At 62.0% G+C, this 20,945-nt stretch overlaps 1 protein-coding gene across 11 annotated transcripts; it reads right to left on the reverse strand.

Annotated features, from left to right (window-relative positions):
- Nucleotides 1–355: 355 nt before the first annotated feature.
- EXOC3L4 (exocyst complex component 3 like 4) lies at nt 356–17,314 on the reverse strand. Of its 11 annotated transcripts, none has more exons than XM_050798393.1 (14): nt 16,940–16,951; nt 14,446–14,602; nt 12,755–12,876; nt 11,061–11,470; nt 8,872–9,526; nt 7,535–7,646; nt 7,198–7,320; nt 6,752–6,852; nt 6,518–6,598; nt 4,695–4,809; nt 4,052–4,171; nt 3,813–3,965; nt 3,063–3,184; nt 356–877 (listed from the first exon to the last, which is right to left on the reverse strand). In XM_050798393.1, the coding sequence occupies exons 4-14, from the start codon at nt 11,452–11,454 to the stop codon at nt 685–687; spliced, it is 2,169 nt and encodes a 722-aa protein (XP_050654350.1). In that variant the 5' UTR covers nt 11,455–11,470; nt 12,755–12,876; nt 14,446–14,602; nt 16,940–16,951; the 3' UTR covers nt 356–684. The 11 variants fall into 11 exon arrangements, with proteins under 11 accessions (XP_050654350.1, XP_050654348.1, XP_050654346.1 ...); XM_050798391.1 differs by having other exon boundaries at nt 12,755–12,921; XM_050798389.1 differs by having other exon boundaries at nt 12,755–12,966.
- Nucleotides 17,315–20,945: the final 3,631 nt, after the last annotated feature.

The following is a 20,945-nucleotide window of genomic DNA, read 5'->3' on the forward strand; positions in this document are numbered from 1 at the left end:
CACACCCCCTGCAGTAACTTGACAACTTTCACTGCTGGGAAGTCCCTCCCACATCTAACCCAAATTCTTCAAGCTGCAGAACCAGTCTTGGCCCCTTTTTGTCCCCAGGAAGCCCTGACTCTGCCTTGGCTGAGACGAGGCTGAGCGGGCACAAGGCCAGTGGACCCGGGCCGTGGTGGGGGCAGCCACAGGCATGGGCCCTCCCTGCTCTGGACCTGCCTCAGTCTTCCCATGGGTTCCACGGGCACCAGAGGGCCACCCACCAAATGGTGTCACCAGAGAGCCTCCGGCCTGGCCCTTCAGCACACCGGGACCCAGGCCTCCCATCCCCTGCCCACTCCTTAGGGAGGCACCATTTTAATTCACATTTATTTTTTAAATAAATACTCTGCTCTTCACTTTCAGACTGGAGGGTGAAGCCGGACAGTCGGGCGGGAGGCTCCCCATGACAGGCAGCACTGAGAGCTCTGCGGCCCCAAAACACTCCCGACCAACGCCTGAAATGCCTCCTGCACGGCTGCTCCTTCTGGCCAGACAGCTGTGCTTGGCTGCTGACGACAAAAATTCCCTAACTGCAGTGTCAGAGTTGGGGGCAGGGCCCAGAGTGACTCCTTGGGCTCCTGGCTGACCCCCACTGACCACAGCCCCCTGCCGGCGGCCGGCCCCCTCTCGAGCCAGAGAGAACTAGATACAGGTGATCCGCACAGCCATGGCACTGGGCACCTTGATCTCCTCAAAGAGCACACGGCCCCGGGGGGCCTCCGCACCCACCACCCCAGCTTCAGCTCTCAGCAGGTCTTGGGTGTGCTGCAAGAGATGCTGGTTCCGCCGGCAGCCCAGTCGGCGCAGCGCCAGAATGGCCAGTATGTGGTCCCGCCTGCAGAGACACGCCGGCGCTCACTGCAGGCTTACACCTCCGCAACATCCCCAGCCCCAGGATGAGGGGAACCCATGGGCTTGGGAGTTAGCGTGAGTCACTCTGCATTCCAGGAGTCGGTCAGGGAGGTCAGATTGACTGAGGCCAGGAAGAGCTGTGCTGGGGGAGGGGCAGAGCGTGGGCCGGCAGGGGAGGGGGGGCCACCATAGCTGGGCTTGAAGGGGCACAGGAGAGGGGTGTGCAGAGTGGGGAAGAGCCCACGCAGAGGCACAGAGGGAGACCCGAGGACAGGGTGGAGAGGGAGGGAGGGAGCCACGGGGTGGGGGGGCAGGGTGGAGAGGGAGGGAGACACGTGGTGGGGGGGCAGGGTGGAGAGGGAGGGAGGGAAGGAGACACAGGGACAGGGTAGAGGGGGAGGGAGGGAGGGAGACCAGGGTCAGGTGGTGGAGAGGGAGGGAGGGAGGGAGACACAGGGGCAGGGTGGAGAGGGAGGGAGGGAGCCACGGGGTGGGGGGGCAGGGTGGAGAGGGAGGGAGACACGTGGTAGGGGGGCAGGGTGGAGAGGGAGGGAGACACAGGGCAGGGTGGAGAGGGAGGGAGGGAGACACAGGAGCAGGGTGGAGAGGGAGGGAGGGAGACACAGGGGCAGGTGTAGAGGGAGGGAGGGAGGGAGGGAGGGGGCAGGGTGGAGGGAGGGAGGGACACAGGGGCAGGGTGTAGAGGGGGGAGGGAGGGAGGGAGGGAGACACAGGGGCAGGGTGGAGAGGGAGGGAGGGAGGGAGACACAGGGGCAGGGTGGAGAGGGAGGGAGGGAGGGAGACACAGGGACAGGGTGGAGGGAGGGGAGGGTAGAGGGGGGAGGGAGGGAGGGAGACACAGGGGCAGGGTGTAGAGGGACGGAGGGAGGGAGGGAGACACAGGGGCAGGGTGGAGAGGGAGGGAGGGAGGGGGAGACACAGGGGCAGGGTGGAGAGGGAGGGAGGGACACAGGGGCAGGGTGGAGAGGGAGGGAGGGAGGGAGACACAGGGACAGGGTGGAGAGGGAGGGAGGGAGGGGGGAGGGAGGGGCAGGGTGGAGAGGGAGGGAGGGAGGGGGGAGACACAGGGGCAGGGTGGAGAGGGAGGGAGGGAGGGGGAGAGGGAGACACAGGGGCAGGGTGGAGAGGGAGGGAGGGAGGGAGACACAGGGGCAGGGTGGAGAGGGAGGGAGGGAGGGAGACACAGGGGCAGGGTGGAGAGGGAGGGAGGGAGGGAGACACAGGGACAGGGTGGAGAGGGAGGGAGGGAGGGGGAGACACAGGGGCAGGGTGGAGAGGGAGGGAGGGGGAGACACAGGGGCAGGGTGGAGAGGGAGGGAGGGAGGGAGACACAGGGGCAGGGTGGAGGGGGAGGGAGGGAGGGGGGAGACACAGGGGCAGGGTGGAGAGGGAGGGAGGGAGGGAGGGAGGGAGACACAGGGACAGGGTGGAGAGGGGGAGGGAGGGAGGGAGACACAGGGGCAGGGTGGAGAGGGAGGGAGGGAGACACAGGGGCAGGGTGGAGGGAGAGGGAGGGAGGGGGTGATGCAGCTGCGGGTGATGGGCCGATGGGGTGGGGGAGTAGTTGGAGGGGAACCCCCAGGGTGCCATGAGGGCCACTCTCTCTCTGAGCCACAGCCTGGAATACAGGCCAGCTGGAGTCAGGGAATCTTTCCCCACCCCATGGCAGGGTGGCCCAGGGAAGGGGATGAACCAGGGACTTTCTGTGAGCTCCACATCCCAGAATCTTCAAACGAATGGAATTGGAGAGATTTGAACTGGGATTTCCAAAAGCTTGGATGACTCACCATCGCCCCAGCACAACCCGGGATCAAAGCCCTTCCTCCTGACCCGATCTCAGAACCCCCAGGCTTTCAGAGAGGGCTTTCTCTCCAGGGGTGGGGGCCCGCCTTCCCCCTTGGATTCCAGGACTGGAGGTGCGCCACCCCCCGTAGGGCTGATGGAGGATGGCCGAGAACAGATTAGGAGAAGGAAGGGGTGCTCTCCATACCCCCTCCAGCCTTGAGGGTCTGAGGATCCAAGGCCTACCTCTTGCCTCTGGTCTCCAGGCCCCTGGGCAGTCAGGTACGGGCTGGGGTCCCTCCAATACCAGCCCCTTGGCCCCGAAGCTCTGGTAGGAAGTTAACGGAAGCAGGTAGGGTATGCACCTAATGTCGGGGTAGCTCCGGATGAGAGTCTCCAGGTGCCGCTGGATGTCGTCTTTGTAAGTCTCGCCCAGGATCTCGGCCACGCACTGGATGGCTTGGTCCAACCATGTGGCCTCGGAACCCTGCGAGACAGAACTGCTACCTGCCCCAGGAGCCCTCTCCCCACCCTTGCTCCAACTCCTGCAGGAGCACCAGGTCAGCGCAAGGTCAGCCCTCCCGCAGCGTCAGCCCTCCTGCAGTGTCAGCCCTCCTGCAGTCACTTCAGCTCGGTACTGGGACTGCCTCCCCCAAAACAGAACAGGAGCGTGCCTGGCCACCCAGGGCTCATGGACCACACAGCATTCATCTCCCCTCCCATCCCATCCTGCTCGGACAGGAAAACTGAGGCCAGCCTGAGCGTGCTGCTGCTGGGGGCAAACAAGGGGTATGCAGGGCGCTGGTGCCTCCACTCTGAGGGCTCTGGCCTGAGGTGGGGAACACCTCCCACAGACCCTGACCATGAGATGGGGCTGTGACCTTCGCCCCTTCCCTGCGGCCCTGCAAACTGTATGCAAATGTCTGCAAAGTGCCACCCTCCCACCTGGTTCCCCCCACCCCCCAGCCCCACAGGTGCCCCAGTCCCTGTTTCACCTGATCCAGCGTCAGGAGAACCACTCCCGCCAAAAGCCCTTCTGGCGCTATGGCCCTAGTCACTGCCACCCCTCCCCACACAGAGGCGAGCACCGAGGGGCAGTCAGATGTCACCCCTACCAGGCCCTGGAAGGTGTCGCTGATGGCCTGGGCATCCAGGCTCATCTTCTGGGAGCCACGCATGCGCTCCATGGCCCAGAACCGCTTCCGTGGCTTCAGCGCCTGTGCCAGGTACTCGCGGACCACGAACCGGTGCACCTCCTGCAGAGTCTCCTGGGCGACCCAGGGTCAGGGTCAGGGTCAGAGTCAACAGCCCCAACCATGGACACAGCCCTGCCAGGGCCCTCCCCTTGTGGTACCTGTGCCCGTGGCTGGGCCACACGCTGGAGATGACCGGTGAACCTCACTACCTTGTCCATGAGGGGACGCAGCCAGTCCTGCGTCAGCCAGTCCCTGGTGCACACAACCCTGAAGAGCGGCTGGGGAAAGAGGGGCTGGGAGTCTGCAAATGTGCACTACTCCCCCCAACCTAACCCCTCCCTCGAAGCCCAGTGTGCCACTCCTGACCCCTTCCCTCCTGGGTTTGGGGTGCCATTCCCCCTCCTAGCCACAGGTTATATCAGGAGCCCTTTCCCAGAATGCCTCTCCCGGGCCCCATGATCCAGGGGCAGGGTTTGAGTTTGTCCAGTCAGATCTGCTCAGGGTGTGCCCCGGGGAAGCCTGAGGGACTGGATGAGGACCCTGGGCCTGGATCCGTGGACCCACCATCCCAGGCTTCGGGGGTGACCACTAAGAGCTGGAGACTGAAGTGACAAGGCAGGTGTCTCCCAGCCACCCCTGCTCAGCTGGGACCTCACCTGGGTCCCCTGCCCACTACCCTACACACACCCATGAGCTGGCCCCTGGAATAAATGAATGCTGTGACCTGGGCCTCCAGGCTCTAGGAAAAAGGGGGTACCTCCTGGGCATGGGAAGTGGGGAGAGAGGGCCTGTCATAGTCACCTGCAACTCACGCTGCAAGCCCTGAAGCAGGTGCTTCTGGAAGCTGCAGGTGGCCGCCACCAGGGGCTTCTCCAGCTCCTCTTGAGTTCCTGGGAACCTAGAGAGAATACTGGTCCTGCGGAGTGGCCAGGACCAGCGATGAGTGGGCAAGGGAGACCAGGCTGGGGAACAGGGCCAGGCACACAGCTCCACTCACTGAGACTACAATGTGAAGGGCAGCCCGTGGGGCTCCCCAGTGTAGCTGCCTGCAAGCAGAGTCAAGTGGGGGACAGCACAGAAGCCCAGGGAGCCAGTCACAGAGGGGTGGGTCAGGGGCGGGTGACCCTTTCCCCTCTGGCAGCTCTGGGACAGACCTCCCACCCCTCTTGGTAATAAACAGTGCGGCACAGCCATGCCTGGAACACACCCTACCTTGAGCCTCATAACTGCTCCCTGAACGTGACAATGTCCCTATTTCACTGTTGAGGAAACTGAGGGCCAGGCTACACCTAGTCCCCACAGCCAGGGACACAGTAGGGCAGGCTGGAGTTCCATCAAGGGTTTGGCCAGAGGTTGCCTACCAAGGGTCAGAGAACGTTCCTTGGAGCTGAAACCCCAGGGTCCCAGGGCCAAGGACAAGCCTGGCACAGATTAAGGACAAGAGAGTGTTGGAGAAGCCGTGCCTCATGGTCATGCTTTGGATATAGGCAGGCCAAGTTCAAGTCTCAGCTCCGCCACTTCCTGGCTGCATGGCCATGGGCAAGCGGCACCTCCTTTCCAGGCCTGTGCTCTGCACCTGTGCGTGGGTACACTGCACTTGGGAGCAGACCCGTCAGGCAGGGAAGGCATTCACAAAGTGCCTGGCACTCACGAATGCTCACAAAGAGCCAATGGGAACTGAGTCCCCTAAGGCACAGAGTTCCCACACCGCCCCAGGGAGCAGGTGCTCTGATCCTATTTGACAGGTGGCAAAAGAGCCACAGAGGGGAGGCGGCTTGTCCCTGAGCACACAGCCAGCAGGTGGCACAGCTGCTCTCTGAAGTCAGATAAATGAGAAGTCCTTCGGGACATTACAATTTACAAACTGTTGAAAAAAGATGAACCCAGACGGGGGTGGCTCAGTCTGTGCCTCGGGCACTGGCCGCCCTCCGCGCTGCTGCATCTGCTGAGGCCTGGCCTGGAGCTCAGGGCACAGAAGGCCGACAGCCACCGGCAGCCTACAGGGAGGGCCTCTGCCTTCTGCGGTCACAGAGACCCAGACCTCACCCCAGCACAGCCCAGGGTGCAGGCTGAGGGAGGCTTCCCAGAGGAGGAGGTGTCCCAAAATGGAAGAAATGCAGTCTGGGATGAAGGGAGGGAAAAACCCAGGGCAGCAGGCAGGGAGCTGGAACCCCTCGCCCTCTGCTCAGCCTTGAAGAGCCGCCCGCACTCCCCCAGGGCCTCCGCTCAGATGGACACACACACACACATGCACACGGCACACGCCCCTCAGCTCTGACACACACACACCACTCAGTTCCACCCCTGCACGCACATGCACACACACCTCTTAGCTCTGACACACACACACACCCCTGAGCTCTGCCAAACACGCACATCACACACCCTCAGCTCTCCACACATGCACACACACACACGCACCCTCAGCTCCATCACGCGCACACACACCCCTCAACTCTGCTGCACACACGCACACACACTCCTCAGATCCACCAACACACAGACACACACACTCCTCACCGCTGCCCCCTCCACGCGCGCGCACTCCCTTCCATCCAGTTTCCCGGCGCTCGCGCGCCCCCTGCCGGCCACGCCGCGCCTGTGCAGGAGCGGGCGAGCCCTACCTGAGCTCCTCGCAGGCGTTGATGTAGGCGCCCAGGTGGGGCTCGCTCACCGCCTCTGACGCCAGAAAAGCCTTTTCAAACCTAGGACGGGATCCACAGAGCCTTTGGGGACCCTCCCTGGCTGCGCGATGACCCTGGGTCCACCCTCCCAATCAGGTCCCTACGCAGACTCCTCCCTCCCACCTGCAGAGCACACCAGGCTGGGTCGCTCCCCTACTTAGGATGCGTCCGCACCTGGGCACGAAGAGGCCGAGGGCCCGCGTGCAGATTCGCAGGGTGGTGGCCTCCAGCTCCGCGGAGATGGCGCCGGCCGCCTTCACGTGCTCAGCCACGAGCTGCGAGCGAAGTCCTGCACTGAGCGTGCGTCCCAGCCGAAGACCTGAAGCCGCGGCTCCCCTGGTAGCCCCGCCACACCTCCAGCCCGCCCCGCTGTGTCTCTCAGTCTTGGCTCCTCCAGCTTTCAGCCGCCCATCCGAGAGTCAACTCCTGCAAACCCCCACCCTGCAGCCTCCCAGCCCGTCGGCATGCCGGGGGTCCCCGATTTCCCCCCACGTGGGGCCTCAGGCTCCCATCTAACGGAAAGGTTGGTTGGGACTGGATAGGAATTCGTTCTGGGTATCGCCACCGTGTGCGTGAGGCTTGAACACACGCCCCTTCTCAGCCCCTGCTCCCGGCCGCACCATGTGGACGTCCATGGAGAGCGGCGCCTGGTAAAGGCCCTGCAGCACCTCGGGGTCCTTGGCGGCCGCCCAGTGACTCTGCTCCAGCTGCAAGATGTTGTCGAAGCAGCCTGTGATCTTGGCCTGCGGGAGAAGGGATGGGGCCGCGGTGAGACCCTCCCGGACTGCGTCCCGCGCCGTCCAGGATTAGGGCCGCCCTGTGGGGTCACAAGCCCGCGCCAGGGGCCACAGGATGAACCAGCGCCAGCTCTGGCGGCGGCTAGCCTGGGCGCCGCACATCCCCCCAGGGCCCGCCCCCTCCAGCCTGGCCCGCCCAGCCTGACCCGCCCGGCCTGACCTCCAGGAAGCTGGTGTAGTCGCTCTCCAGTCGGGCCCACACGTCGGGCGCCAGGAGCGGGGGCAGGGGCTCGGCGGGCAGCGCCAGGCCCGGGGGGCCCAGGAAGTCAGGACTGGAAGGCAGGGCAGGGGGCTGAGGGCGGGCGCGGCTCTGATGCGGCAGCAGCTGCCCCTCTTCTGGCCAGGCTCAAAGTCTAACGCTAATCCCGAACCTGGGCATCTGTACACACACACACACACACGCACACGCACACGCACACACGCCTCCAGGCTGCCATGCCACACTCCCTCCCCGGAAGCCTCTGACAGCTGGGTTCCTGCTTTCCTGCAGAATGCTGAAGGGCGGCTACCCAGATGGCACTCCGCCTTCTCCTCAAACACAGCTCAGGGGTCGGTCAACCTCCAATCCACAGCAGGGAGGCCCACAGCGGGGCGGACATAGGTCTGACCCCACACAATTTAAGGAGAAATTTAAGGAGTGCGGGACTTCAGGCAACCCCACCCCTCACCTCCGCGGGCGCTCCTGCCGGTGGGGCTGGGAACCGCTCCGCAGGGGACGCAATCCACCCTCATCCCAGGCACAGAGCTAGAGGCGGCCGCTCCCCGCAGGCTGCACCCTGAACCCAGATGCCCGTCCAAAGGGGATAGCACGGCTGAACCCACGCCAAGCGCTGCGAACCCGCGGGGGTTGAGTCCGGTCTAGCGGGGTGCCCTTTTCGCTTTTCTTTTCTTTTTTCTTTTTTTTTTTTTTTTGAGACTGAGTCTTGCTCTGTCGCCCAGGCTGGAGTGCAGTAGCGTGATCTCGGCTCACTGCAACCTCCGCCTCCCGAGTTCAAGTGATTCTCCTACCTCAGCCTCCAGAATAGCTGAGATTACAGGTGCATGCCACCATGTCTGGCTAATTTTTGTATTTTTGTAGAGATGGGGTTTCACCGTGTTGGCCAGGCTGATTTCGAACTCCTGACACGTGATCAGCCCCCTCAGCCTCCCAAACTGCTGGGATTAAGGCGTGAGCCACGGTGCCTGGCCAAGATGTGCCCTTTTCTGATGCGCCCAAAGGCACTTGGTGGACCAGCACAGGCCCTACTCCCATGGGAACCTCCCCGCGGAAACTTTTCAAATTCTGGAACTGTGTATGGGTGACCCCTAGAAAACCTGGGGCGGGAGCGCCCCACGACCTAACCCGCCGAGGAAAGCATGTCGAAGCTCTCGGCTCTCAGCCCTCTCCCAGGGAGGGAACAGAGAAGAAAGGCCTGGTGCTCCTCAAAGCGGGCTCCCCAAGGCCTGCGGGGGAAGCGGCAGCCATCCTCGCCACTTGGCGCCCTGGCCGAGGCTCACCTGCCATAGACGTTGGCGGCCCAGTCCAGCAGGACATAGAGCTGCTCGCAGCCGCGGGCGTCGCGCGCGAGTTCCTGGAGGCGCTGAGCCACCGCGCTGTGGAAGGCGCGCAGATAGACTTCCCACGCCGGAAAGCCCGCCGCCGCATAAGCGGGCTGCACCTCCTGCCGCACCTTCTGCAGATCGCGGCGAACCAATACGCCCAGCTCTGCCAGAAGCTGGGCCAGACCCGAGGCGCCCTCCGCCGCCGCAGAGGCCCACCCCGCGCCCGGCCGCCGCACGCGCTCCTGAGCGCTCCGCCGCACGGCCTCCTCCCAGTGCTGGCGCCAGTGGCGCGGCGTGCGCAGGAAGTCGCCGTCGTCGGGGGGCGAGGGGTGGGCCTCCTCCTCTGCGTTCACCACGCGGGCCAGCTCGGCCAGCACGGCCGCGTCCACGCCGTCGCTGCCCAGCGTTTCGCGCACGATGGCGCTGAGCTCCGCTGCCAGCCCGTCGTAATGCAGGCACACGTCCATGGCGCGCCGAGCGAAGGCCGTGGGGTCCTGCTCAAAGGTGCGCGAGGCCTTCTCCGCCACCAGCCGTGTCTCCAGGCGCAGAAGCTGTTCGAAGGCCGCCAGCAGTTGCCGTTCAGTAATGAGGTCGGCCACGGATTTGCCTTCTGCACAGGCAGGCGAGAAGAGGGGCAGTGAGAGAGACGGCCCCAAGACCCCGACCTGGATGAAGACCTGCAGGCCGCGACTGAGTCCATCCGGGCTGGATTGCCTGGCCTCTACCAGATGCCCCAGCCCAGCTGAAGGCCTGCTCCAGGAACAACAGGCCCCAGCTGCCAGGAACCCTTCCTTAGAGTCACCTTTGAAGAGGCAGACCCTGGGGCCCCAAGCCTGGCTGAACAGAGCAATTTGGGTCAACCCCTACCTTCCGCCTGGCTCCCACGCCCACCTTCCACTCCCAGCTGAGCCGGACCTGACAGCCTCATGCTCAGTCCTGACTGCAGGTCTAATAGGGTCGGAGCTCAGGCGGGGCGTTTCCTGCCCTGTCCAGCTTTACATTCCTGCTGCTCCGGGCTCTCCACCAGCCTCCACCCAACAGGAGCTCTCCACCTCTACCGTGTCCCCCTCTTCCCAACCCCAGTGTATCCTCCTCTGGCCAATCCCCCTGACCTTCCCTCCGGGTACCTCTGCGAGCCTTGCACCCTCTGCAACCCTGTGATCAGCTATGTGCATGGCCCTAGTTTGGCCAGGAGCCAGGCTATGACCGGTCATGGAGAGGCTAGGTATCTAGGGCCGGCCATGCAGATCTGGGTTCGAGTCCCATTCTCCATGCTGTGAGACTTCAGGCAAGTCACTCCACCTCTCTGAGCCTCACTTTTCTCATCTGCCCAATGCGGGAGCTCCCATTGCAGAGATATTGCAAGAATTTAAAGTGCAATTGTCCAGCTGGGCATGGTGACTCACGCTTGTAATCCCAGCACTTCAGGAGGCCAAGGCAGGAGGATTGAGTGAGCTCAGGAGTTTGAGACCAGCCTGGACAAAATAGCAAGACCTTATCTCTACAAAAAATAAAAATTAATTTAAAAAATTAGGCCAGGCACAGTGGCTCCCGCCTGTAATCCCAGCACTTTGGGAGGCCAAGGGGGCAGATCACGGGGTCAGGAGCTCAAGACCAGCCTGGTCAATATAGTGAAACCCCGTCTCTACTAAAAATACAAAAAAAAAAAAAAAATTTAGCCAGGTGTGGTGGTGGGCGCCTGTAGTCCTAGCGACTTGGGGGCCTGAGGCAGAAGAATCACTTGAACCAGAGAGGTGGAGTTTGCAGTGAGCCGAGATTGCATCACTGCACTCCGGCCTGGGCAACAGAGTGAGACTCAGTCTCAAAAAAAAGAAAAAAAAAAAGGAAAAAAAATTTAGCCGGGTGCAGTGGCTCACACCTGTAGTCCCAGCTACTCAGGAAGCTGAGGTGGGAGGATCACTGCAGCCCAGGATGTCAAGGTCACAGTGAGCTGTAATTGCACCACTGCATGCCAGCCTGGGTGACAGAGTGGAGACCCTGTCTCAAATAAATAAATAAGTGCACGTGTCCGGGGCCGCGGTTTGGGGAGCCAGGGAGGAGAGCCTTTCCAGAAGCCTCAGCTCAGCTGCCCCAACCTCTCACCCATTTCCTTTCATATTTAGTGTTGTTTCTGAGGCCCTTACCTGCCTCGGGTTTCAGTTCCTCAGACGCTGCCCCAGTGGATGCCTGCTGGCTGACACCATTCATGACCCCTGAGGGCACCTCAGGAGTGGCCTGGAAATGGCCGGCAGCTGGGCCTTCATCCAGGGCTTGCCGGAAGGACCGGAACAGGGAGCAGGAGCTTCGCCGGAACAGGCCTGTATCCTCCTTGGAGACCTGGGTCAAAGCCCGTTGGCTGGCCCGGGAGAAGGCCTGCCTCAAGGTGCCCAGGCCCAGCCTTGTGCCATCCTTGCAGTGGGCATTGGGCTCTTTCCTGCTGCTTGTTCGCCGGGAGCCCTGAGCTGGAGTCTGCGACTCCTCAGCCTCCTTGGGACTTTGCAGCTCCAGCCCAGGAGTCTCTGTCTGTGGCGATGGCATCTTGGCAGCAGGAGAGCTGAGGGCAAGAAGGAGTGGCCACAGGAGCAGACGCAGAAACGTGGTGTGGCCCTGTGGGGCCTGGCCACACCCAGGGGCTTGGTCAAGGAAGGCTCCCCAGAGGAGGCAGCCCTCAGGCTGTCAAAAAGAAGCATCATCAGGCCACTCTCTTGGCGAGAGCCCTCAGTGTGCCAGGCCGCAGCTGGGCACGGAGATATAGACAGCTGCTTCCATCAGGAGCCTTTCCTGAGACCATCCCCCAAAGAGGGTCTCCCCAGGTGCCCACCATCACTTAGCCTGCCAGGCCAGACCCTCCCATTAGAATTGGAGAAGGGCATTGACATGCAGGTTCTGGGGCCCAGTCCAGACCACAGCTCATAACACGCGAGGGCAGGACCAGCAGCCACATCTAGGCCTTCCCAGATGTTAGGTCCTGAGGCCTAAAACCCTCCCCCCATCCCCCACCAGCTCCTTCACTGCCCTCCAGGTCCCTCAGCTCACCCCACTTCAGCCCAAAAGGCCTGACTACTTTGGCTCCAAGGGGAGGGCAGGGACCCCCATGAGAGCCCACCCCTTCCCCGGGTGTCGCAGAGTCTGCTGAGGTGGTGTGGGGCCTGAGGGCAGTGGCCAAGGCCACCCTGCTGCTTATCATGGCTGTGCAGCCGCAGGGCCGGCAGCAGGAGGAGCCTCGGGTCTATATTTAACCAGGGACTGGGGGGTTCTCAACACTGTTTCCCACCCATTGCCTCTCCCCCTCCCCCCACTCCTCCTCCTCTTCACCGTAGTGTGCTCTGGCCCCTCCCCAACACAGGAAATGGAGGGAGTGTCCCAGGGACATGGGAGTGGCTGAGCTGTGGCTGCTCCTGCTCCCCCAGGGCCCTCAGCACCCTGGCCTGCCAGGCTCCACCCACACCCCCTTCCAGCCTTAGGAGCTTTTGCTTTCCTGGCTTTAGGTTGGGAGAGAGGAGGGGGCCTCCCACCCACCCCATTACACAAGCTGGGCCATGGGTTGGGGAGGGCATTAGGCTGGCAAAGCCTCACTTTCCCCTGGGAGAAACTGGGGCCAAAGAAGGGCTGAACCTGCCCCTAGCCCAGCCCCAGGGCCCCCGACCCAGGTGCCAGGACCAAAGCCCCCGCCTGACCCACCACCCAACCCTTGGGTGACATCAGGCAGGAAGTGTGCCTCCCCAGGCCCCAGTTTGCTGGGGTGGAATGACACCAAGGTGGGCAGGGCCCAGACCCCCACCCACCCTCGCCCTCCAGCAAGGTGCCTGCTGGGTCCAGCAGAGGCCTACCCACCTACCTTCCTTGAGGTTCCCGGAGGCAGCTAAGCAGCTGGATGGAGGCCAGGGTGGGAGAGACACGGAGGCGGCTGAGCAGCTGGATGGAGGCCGGGGTGGGAGAGACACGGAGGCGGCTGAGCAGCTGGATGGAGGCCGGGGTGGGAGAGACACGGAGGCGGCTGAGCAGCTGGATGGAGGCCGGGGTGGGAGAGACACGGAGGCGGCTGAGCAGCTGGATGGAGGCCGGGGTGGGAGAGACACGGAGGCGGCTGAGCAGCTGGATGGAGGCCGGGGTGGGAGAGACACGGAGGCGGCTGAGCAGCTGGATGGAGGCCGGGGTGGGAGGGACACGGAGGCGGCTGAGCAGCTGGATGGAGGCCGGGGTGGGAGGGACACGGAGGCGGCTGAGCAGCTGGATGGAGGCCGGGGTGGGAGGGACACGGAGGCGGCTGAGCAGCTGGATGGAGGCCGGGGTGGGAGGGACACGGAGGCGGCTGAGCAGCTGGATGGAGGCCGGGGTGGGAGAGACACGGAGGCGGCTGAGCAGCTGGATGGAGGCCGGGGTGGGAGGGACACGGAGGCGGCTGAGCAGCTGGATGGAGGCGGGGTGGGAGAGGCAGCCAGGTGATTGATGGGGCTTCTCAGCCCCGCCCTGGCCACAGGTTGGCTACTTCCCCCAGCGCCAAGGTTCAGGGACGCTGCCTGATTCGGACGTGACCCACACACTTCAGGGCGCCATCTGTCCCAGCCTCCATTCCCCTCTCCCTGGTGCCCCTCCATGCTTGGCATGGGGGCTGGCGCCCAGCCGGACAGGGGTGATGGCACACGACGCATCCACCCCGGTCAAGGGGACGGAGGCCAGGATGTGGGGCAAGGACAAGCCAAGCCCCGCCTTCTTGTTTGGGAGAGCTCACACTTAGTAAGCACCTACTGTGTGCCCACCTCGATGCCTGACACAGATCAGCTACTGTGACAACAAAGTTAGGGGGTGTCATTTGCCCATTTCACAGACGAGGAACCTGAGGCCCACAGAGGGACAGAGTCTGCCCCTGGCCGCGTAGCTCAGGCTGGGGAACCTGCCTGGAGCTGGGAGCAGAGGCAGGACCGGCCGTGTCTCCACCTCCAGGGAATCAGAACTGCTGCCCAGAAGCCCCCCTCCCAGCGAGGAGACCCCAGGTGTCAGCAGGTCCCAGAGTGGGGTCAGATGTGGAGGTCCTCTCCCAGGAAGCCTAGAGGAAGGCCAGGTAAGGAGGGGCAGCTGTGGGAGTGAATCTCTTAGGAGGTAACATAGGCAGAGGCGTGGGGGCCACTCAGCCTGCTTTTGTCCCAAACCAGAACTTCGCTGAAGGGCCAGTAAGGTCCCTAGATGGCCTCTCAGCCTCCAGCCATGCCTCATTTGACCCTGCAGCTCCCAACAGCTTCCCAAGCCATTCTTGACCTTCCCAAAGCAAAAGTCCAGCCAGGTCACTCCCCTGCTTTAAGCCCTTCCATGGTTCCCTCCTGCCTGAGCCCCACAGCCAGGCATCCATCCTGGAACCTCCTTCCTCCACCTCTACCTCTCGCTGATGACACCTCACCAGCTTCCCCTGGGGTTCACGGACAACCTGCATCCCACCCAGCCTCCTCTCTGTCCTCCCAGCTGCACGCCCAGCCTCCGGCTTCCCCTCCGGCCATTCCCTTTCTTGCACCCTGTTTGTTCGCCAAATCTGACCTGGGTTTCAGGACCTCGGGGTTCAGATGCCTCGCACCACCTGCCGTCACCATTTATCTGCTCAGTGGGCACTCGGCATTGTCCCTGTGATAAGGTGGCCCTCCTGCACTGGCCTGGCAGCCTCTGTCCATCTACCCCTGTCACCCCAGAGCACAGCCTGGAAGCAGGGGGAACATCGGTGTCAGGGTCACCCTGCCTCCTCCGACTGGCCTGCCTGCTGCCATGCTGGCGCCTGCTGGGCTGAGACCTGAAGGCCCCTCTCAGCTCCCTCCTCCACCCCCAAGGCTCTCGCCTGGCCTCTCCTTGTGCCCGCCTCCCCACACCCCCCTGGACTGTCTCTGGCTCTCTTTTCTCTCTGTGTCTCTCTGTCCCCAGTGCCTGGAGGGTCCAGGGGGCCCCAGCTCCTATGCTGCCGCTCCCTGATTGTAAGACCCTGGAGACTGAGGCCCGGCCTGAGCCCCGGGTCCCACTCTCCCCAGGTCAGGCTAATACCCCCTTTGTGGGGCCAGCAGCAGGGGCAAGAAACCACCCAGAGACACAGTCACTGAGACCTCCCACCCTGGGCCACCCTAGCTGTGACCGAGAAGTCAAGTCTGAACTTCCCCACCCTCCCAACCCCCAGCCTCAGCTTCTGCTCCCCACTTTCCCCTAGACCTTCCTTCCCGTAGCTGCTCCTCATCCTCCCGATCACTCTGCAGTGCTCACCCACCCCCCCAGCCTCCCCACCTACGCTGGGACTGGGCCATCGCTCCACTCCTCAGCGCTCCCAAGGAGCCTCTGCAGGTGACTGCCTGTACTGTGCCCTGGGCTGAAGCCCTGTGTGGGGCTTGTCCCCTCTCACTTCCACGCCTGCAATCCACCTTCACCTGATCACAGCCTCTGAGCTGCTCTCCTTTCCAGGCCCCCTCGATGCTGCCTCCTAGGATCAGTCATAAGAATCTTGCCTAGCAGTTAGAGCGGTCGTCGGCCAACCTCCCCAACAGCACTTGGGTTTTCCTGTTGAGAGGTGGGACTGAGGGACAGGACTAACTGGATTTCCTAGTCCGACTAAGAATCCCTAAGTCTAGCTGGGAAGGTGACTGCATCCACCTTTAAATACAGGGCTTGCAACTTAGCTCACACCTGACCAATCAAGTAGTAAAGAGGGCTCACAAAAATGCTAATTAGGCAAAAAGAGGAGGTAAAGAAATAGCCAATCATCTATCGCCTGAGAGCACAGCGGGAGGGACAATGATCAGGATATAAACCCAGGCACGTGTAAAAGTGGGTTTTGAAAGCTTTCCTTGTAAGCTTTCCTTTTCCTTCCAGCCCCTGCAAATAAGGAAAATGACAAGGATGTTTGTTCTCACCACTCTGAATCCTCAACATTTGCCTGGAAGAACAAGTTAAGGCAATAAGGAAAGAAAAATAGATAAAAGATGTAAACACTGGGAAGGAGCAGATTAAATTGTCATTATTCATAGGTGATATGATTATCGGCTTAGAAAATCTGAGACTGAAAATTATTGGAGATAATAAAAGGGTTTAGTAAGTTTTGTGCATTGATTATGTAAATACCAGCAATACCTTTCCTGTACCCCAGCAAAGCCTATTAGAAAGAGACACTTAAAAGACTTCCCTTCACAGTAGCAACAAAGCATAAGCCCCCTGGGCCACCGCTGCCCTCAGAAGCAGCACAGCTCCATCCTTAGCTTGGCATTCAAGGCCTCTCCTAATGACCCCTCTGGCTTCAGTTCCAACTTATTCCCTCACTCTGATCACTCAGAAGCACCCACCTCTCCTCCACACCTTTGCAGTCTGCCTACAGTGAGCTCAGCCCCTTCTTCTTCAGCTGTCAACTCATTGAAGGCTCAGCAGAAATGGCTCCTCCCGTGAGAAGCCTTCCCCGACCAGCTGAGCCCATACCATGTTCGGCACCTCCTGCTCTGGGCCTGATCCCAGCCCTGGGCACACCTGCCATGACGGAGGGACAGTTACAGAGCCTGGAGACGAGGAGACTCGCAAGGCAGGGAGTGAGCCTGACTCAGCCCCCAGCCATGGCTAGTACTCGGCACTTTCCCAGGGAAACCAGGCAAGTGAATCTGACGCCTAAACGTGAGCGCACGGGTATATGCACACTTTTCTGGGCATCGGTTTTGCACATCTGTATGTTGACCTGAGAGTGTCTCCCTGTATGTGCGTGACTCTGCCCTGGAGTGTCCCCAGAGGGTCTGCCAGTGCTTCTGAGTCTGTGTCTGTGCCCGCATGCCCATCTTGGTGTCTTCTGTGTCTGTCTGTCTGTGCTTCTGCCTCAGCGTGTCTGCCTGTGTATCCGGTGTGTTTGTGTCCACTGTGACTTGCGCTGGCCCTCTGGCCTGGTCAGCCCGGGCTCTGAGTAAGGCCCTTGGCCTGGAAGGCCACATGCAGAGCCAAAATGGTCCTCAAGCCCATGAGTCGCCACCCCCGCCTGCCCATAGCACCCCGTGCCCTCCTGCTCCACTTGGCCAGAACATACCTGCTGGGCACGCAGCCTTGGCCCAGGAAGAACGCAGCCACCTGAGAAGCTGGCCCGTGGGGCCCTCAGAGCCGGGCCCTGGCCATCGGGCCTCCAGAGCGGCCCGAGCGAGTGACCAACAGCTGGGACTTCCCAGCCATGGTCAGTGCCTGCCAGGCCCACCCGGCCCCACCCACAGCCCTACCCTCTGCCAGGACCCCATCCTTTCACTTTCAGAGAAGTTCCCACTTCCTTTTCGTTCCGGAGGCAGTCACTCCAGCTTTCCATTCCAGACAGCTCAGGGCTCCGTCCAAGGGTCAGAGAACAAGGGAGGGGAAGGCTGTAGAGCTCGGCACTCAGGGCTCGAGGCAGCAGGGGTGGACACTGCCTGCCACCTGAAACACCACCGGCCCCTCCTTTGCTCAGAGGCCAGCGGAAGCAGGCGCTGGCCTCGGGCGACACTCAGCCCACAGTGCCAGAGCCCAGAAGGACCCCTCCCTCCAGGACAGAGGCTCTAGCACAGGGCCAGTCCATCGAGTTCATCCCAAGACCCCCGCTCCCTGCCTGTCAGGGAAGCTCATGGTGACAGTGAAGGAAGCAGTTGAGAGCCACAGGCTGTTCCTCAGGGCTTCAGGAGCTGGGGGAAGGGACGGGGTCCTAGGGACAGACAGGGCACACTCAGGAGTGAGGAGGGACGGCATCCTGGGCAGGGGCAAAGGTGTGGAGGCGGGGCATCAGGCGGGCAACTGCTGCGAGGAGGGCCGCCGACACTTCCCAGAAGAGGCAGCCTCACCCCTGCATAGGGGGATTCCGCAGCAAGCGTCCTAGAAAACAATTCAGGGAAAATCCAAAGAGGACAGATCCAGGCCTGTCCCAGCCTGGGCTGGGGCCACAAGGGTGTGCGACGGGGCCGCCGCAGGGTACTGAGGTGGGCAGAAATAGCCTCCTGCGCCAGCATCCTCTGGCTGAGGGCAGGGGTGGCCCCGCGCACCAGCGTCCTACAACTGAGGGCAGGGATGGCCCCATGCACGCAGTGTCCTAGGGCTGAGGGCAGAGACAGGCTGGTGCACCAGCGTCCTAGGGCTGAGGGCAGGGATGGTCCCATGTACCCAGCATCCTAGGGCTGCCACAACAGACCAGGGACTGAGCCTCAACAACAGACGTTTATTCTCTCCCCGTTCTGGAAGCCCGAGGCCCACGATCAAGGAATCTGTGGGGCTGGTTTCTCCTGGGGCTCTCTTCTTGCTGTGTAGGTAGCCCCCTTCTTCCTGGATCTCCACCGGGTCTTCCTCTATGTGTCTGCATCCATATTTCCTCTTCATGTGGGTTGGGGTCCACCCTAATGACTTAACTTTAACTTATTACCTCTTTAAACGTCACGTTTTTATAAGGAATTTTCCAAATAAGGTCACATTCTAAGATTGGACTTTGTGTGTGTGTGTGTGTGTGTGTGTGACAGAGTCTCTCTCTGTCACCCAGGCTGAAGTGCAGTGGCACGATCTCAGCTCACTGCAACTTCCGCCTCCTGGGTTCAAGCGATTCTCCTGCCTCAGCCTCCTGAGTAGCTGTGATTACAGGCACGCACCACCACACTCAGCTAATTTTTTGTATTTTTAGTAGAGATGGGGTTTCACCATGTTGGCCAGGCTGGTCTTGAACTCCTGACCTCAGGTGATTGGCCAGCCTAGGCCTCCCAAAATGCTGAGATTACAGGCATGAGCCACTGCACCCACCCAACATACGAACTGTATAGGGGAAAAGCAGCCCGTAACAGACCAGAAGGTGCCTGAGATGCTGCAGTACCATCTGCAGAGGGGCCAAATTAGACTCAAAGATGCCAGCACCTCCTCCAGGAAGCCCACCAATTAACCACTCGAGTCACTACCCTGAGCCCTGAGTTCCCTCTGTGAAGTGGGGTGCTAAGAGTCCCACTTCAAGCCCGAGAGGTGCCCAGCAGCCCACAGGCCTGTCCTCCCAGCCCAGTCCCACCTGCTGGCCTGTCCCACCCCACCTGTCTCCAACAGGCAGAGATGAGGGGTAACAAGGAATAAGTACAACTGAACAGAGACAGCCGGGGTCCAAGGTAGCTGGCTTCCCAGGGCTCAGTGACCTGCTCTCAGCCACGCAGCTACCCGGAGAGGCCAGGACTGCAACCTAGGTCTCTGGTTCTGTGAACTGGGTCTTCCCATAGAGCCAGGCCCTGGTGGACTGGAGACTTCCTGGTCTGATCCTCCCACCTCCCAGCTCACAGGGCATGTTGGGGTCCTGGGACCTCCCATTATGGGTCGCTCCATTCAATACACAGGTGCCTGAAAAGCTGGTGGTGCCCAGGGCCTGAGGACTGCTCCTGGACATCCCCTCAACTCCCATCTGCTCCCCACAGCCACCTGAGCCTGTGCCCGCTCTCAGCATGAGGTTGCAATGTTTCTTTCATGCTATGTCCATGGTTTTCCCAAAGTTTCTCAGTAAAATCCCTTTGGAAAAACCCAGCCTTGTCTCAAAGAAGCCTGGGCACAGGGTTGGTCTGGGGTCAGGAGAAGGCAGAGTGAGGGGCCATTAGGAGGGAAGAGGCCTAGCCAGGGACACTGACTAGAGGGCAAACCCAGCTCCCCACGACCTTGGAGAAGCACTTCAATTTCTGAGCCTCAGTTTGCTCCTCCAGAAAATGGGATTGTCGTCGGGATCAAATGGGTTCACCTTGGCTGAGGACCTGGTTCCTAGGTAGGGAAGGCCAGGGAGCAGGACCCCCGCCACCAGATGCTTGCCTGACCGGGGGCTTGCTGAGAGGCCAGGCTGTCACACCTGGGGTGTAGAAGCCAGAGGCGGCCGCTTCCACCCTCACTGCTGCCCCGACCAGCGTTAAGCGCAGCGTGAGCCCCGGAGGCCCAGGCTCCCTCCCTAACTCGAAGCGGCTGCGGGCAGCGGGCAGCAGACCACTCTGCCCCAATCCCATATTTCAGGGTTCAGGTGGGAGCCCGGGCGGTGGCCCCAGCCGACGCCAGGGGGAGTCGCAGGACGACTCCCGCGGGGCGCCCCCAGGTCGCCGCGTGCCGGGGGCGGGGCCTGGCTGGCACCGCCCCTGCCGTCTGCGCCCGCGGGCTCTGGGCGTGGCTGGGCGTTCTGGGCCCCGGCGGGCGGTGAAGGGCGGCGGGGTGGAGCAGTGCCCCGCGGTCGGGACTCCGCATCCCTGGCTCAAGGGCACGCAGGGTCGTGGGACCTGCGGCGGGGGTCGCCTCCGCCCGAAAGCTGCCCTGCTGGACTGGGCGCGCCGGCGGGGCGCTGTGGGTGCCCTGGGACTCCGCCGGAGCTCGGGCGCTCGGCTGTGTGGGTCCCGGGCAGTGGCGTTGAGATGGGTGTCATAATTCTCGCCCTGGAGCCATGTGGTGAGGATTAAATCTCAGTAAATGGCGTCATCGCCCAGTCACATGCCGGCCTCCTGCACCCTACATCCCACGTGTCTGCAAGGCATCCTGCGAAATGTCTGTCCCCTTTCACAAAACTACCCCCATGTCCCCCATCCTGGTCAAGCCTCTCCCTTCCTGGCTCCAGAACCGACAGGAAGGACTGGAGGAGGACGGAGAAGACTGAAAGCCTGCCCCACCCCTCTCCTGAGCTATAGTCCAGGGGAGAGCCCACGGGGTCCTGAGGTTTAAAACTGAAGCAGGCTGCCAGGCCAACTTCCGCACCTTGCCTCCCACCTTTCCCGCATTGGGGGCGGGGGTGGCTATTTTTAGAAGGAAGGCTGTAGGAGAAAGTGCATCTTCCTCCTGGAGGCTGCCGAGGCAGCAGGAAAGCACAGAGGGGCAGTGTCTCCTGCCTCCCACCGCTCATGGGTCCCTGGCACGCCTGCCTGGGCCACAAAAGGGCCATGGACTTGGCAGAGCTGACATTTATGGAGTGTCTCACTGCCCGGCCTAAGCTTCCTCAGCCTGGCCCAGGCTGGCTAAGGGCAGAGGGCCAGGTTGGGGGGACACACCTGGGGAGGGGGCCTGGGCCACACTCAGGGCTCTGCTCCCATGCCAGCTGC

Source organism: Macaca thibetana, chromosome 7 (genome assembly GCF_024542745.1).
Source record: "Macaca thibetana thibetana isolate TM-01 chromosome 7, ASM2454274v1, whole genome shotgun sequence".
Classification (NCBI taxonomy): Eukaryota; Metazoa; Chordata; class Mammalia; order Primates; family Cercopithecidae; genus Macaca; species Macaca thibetana.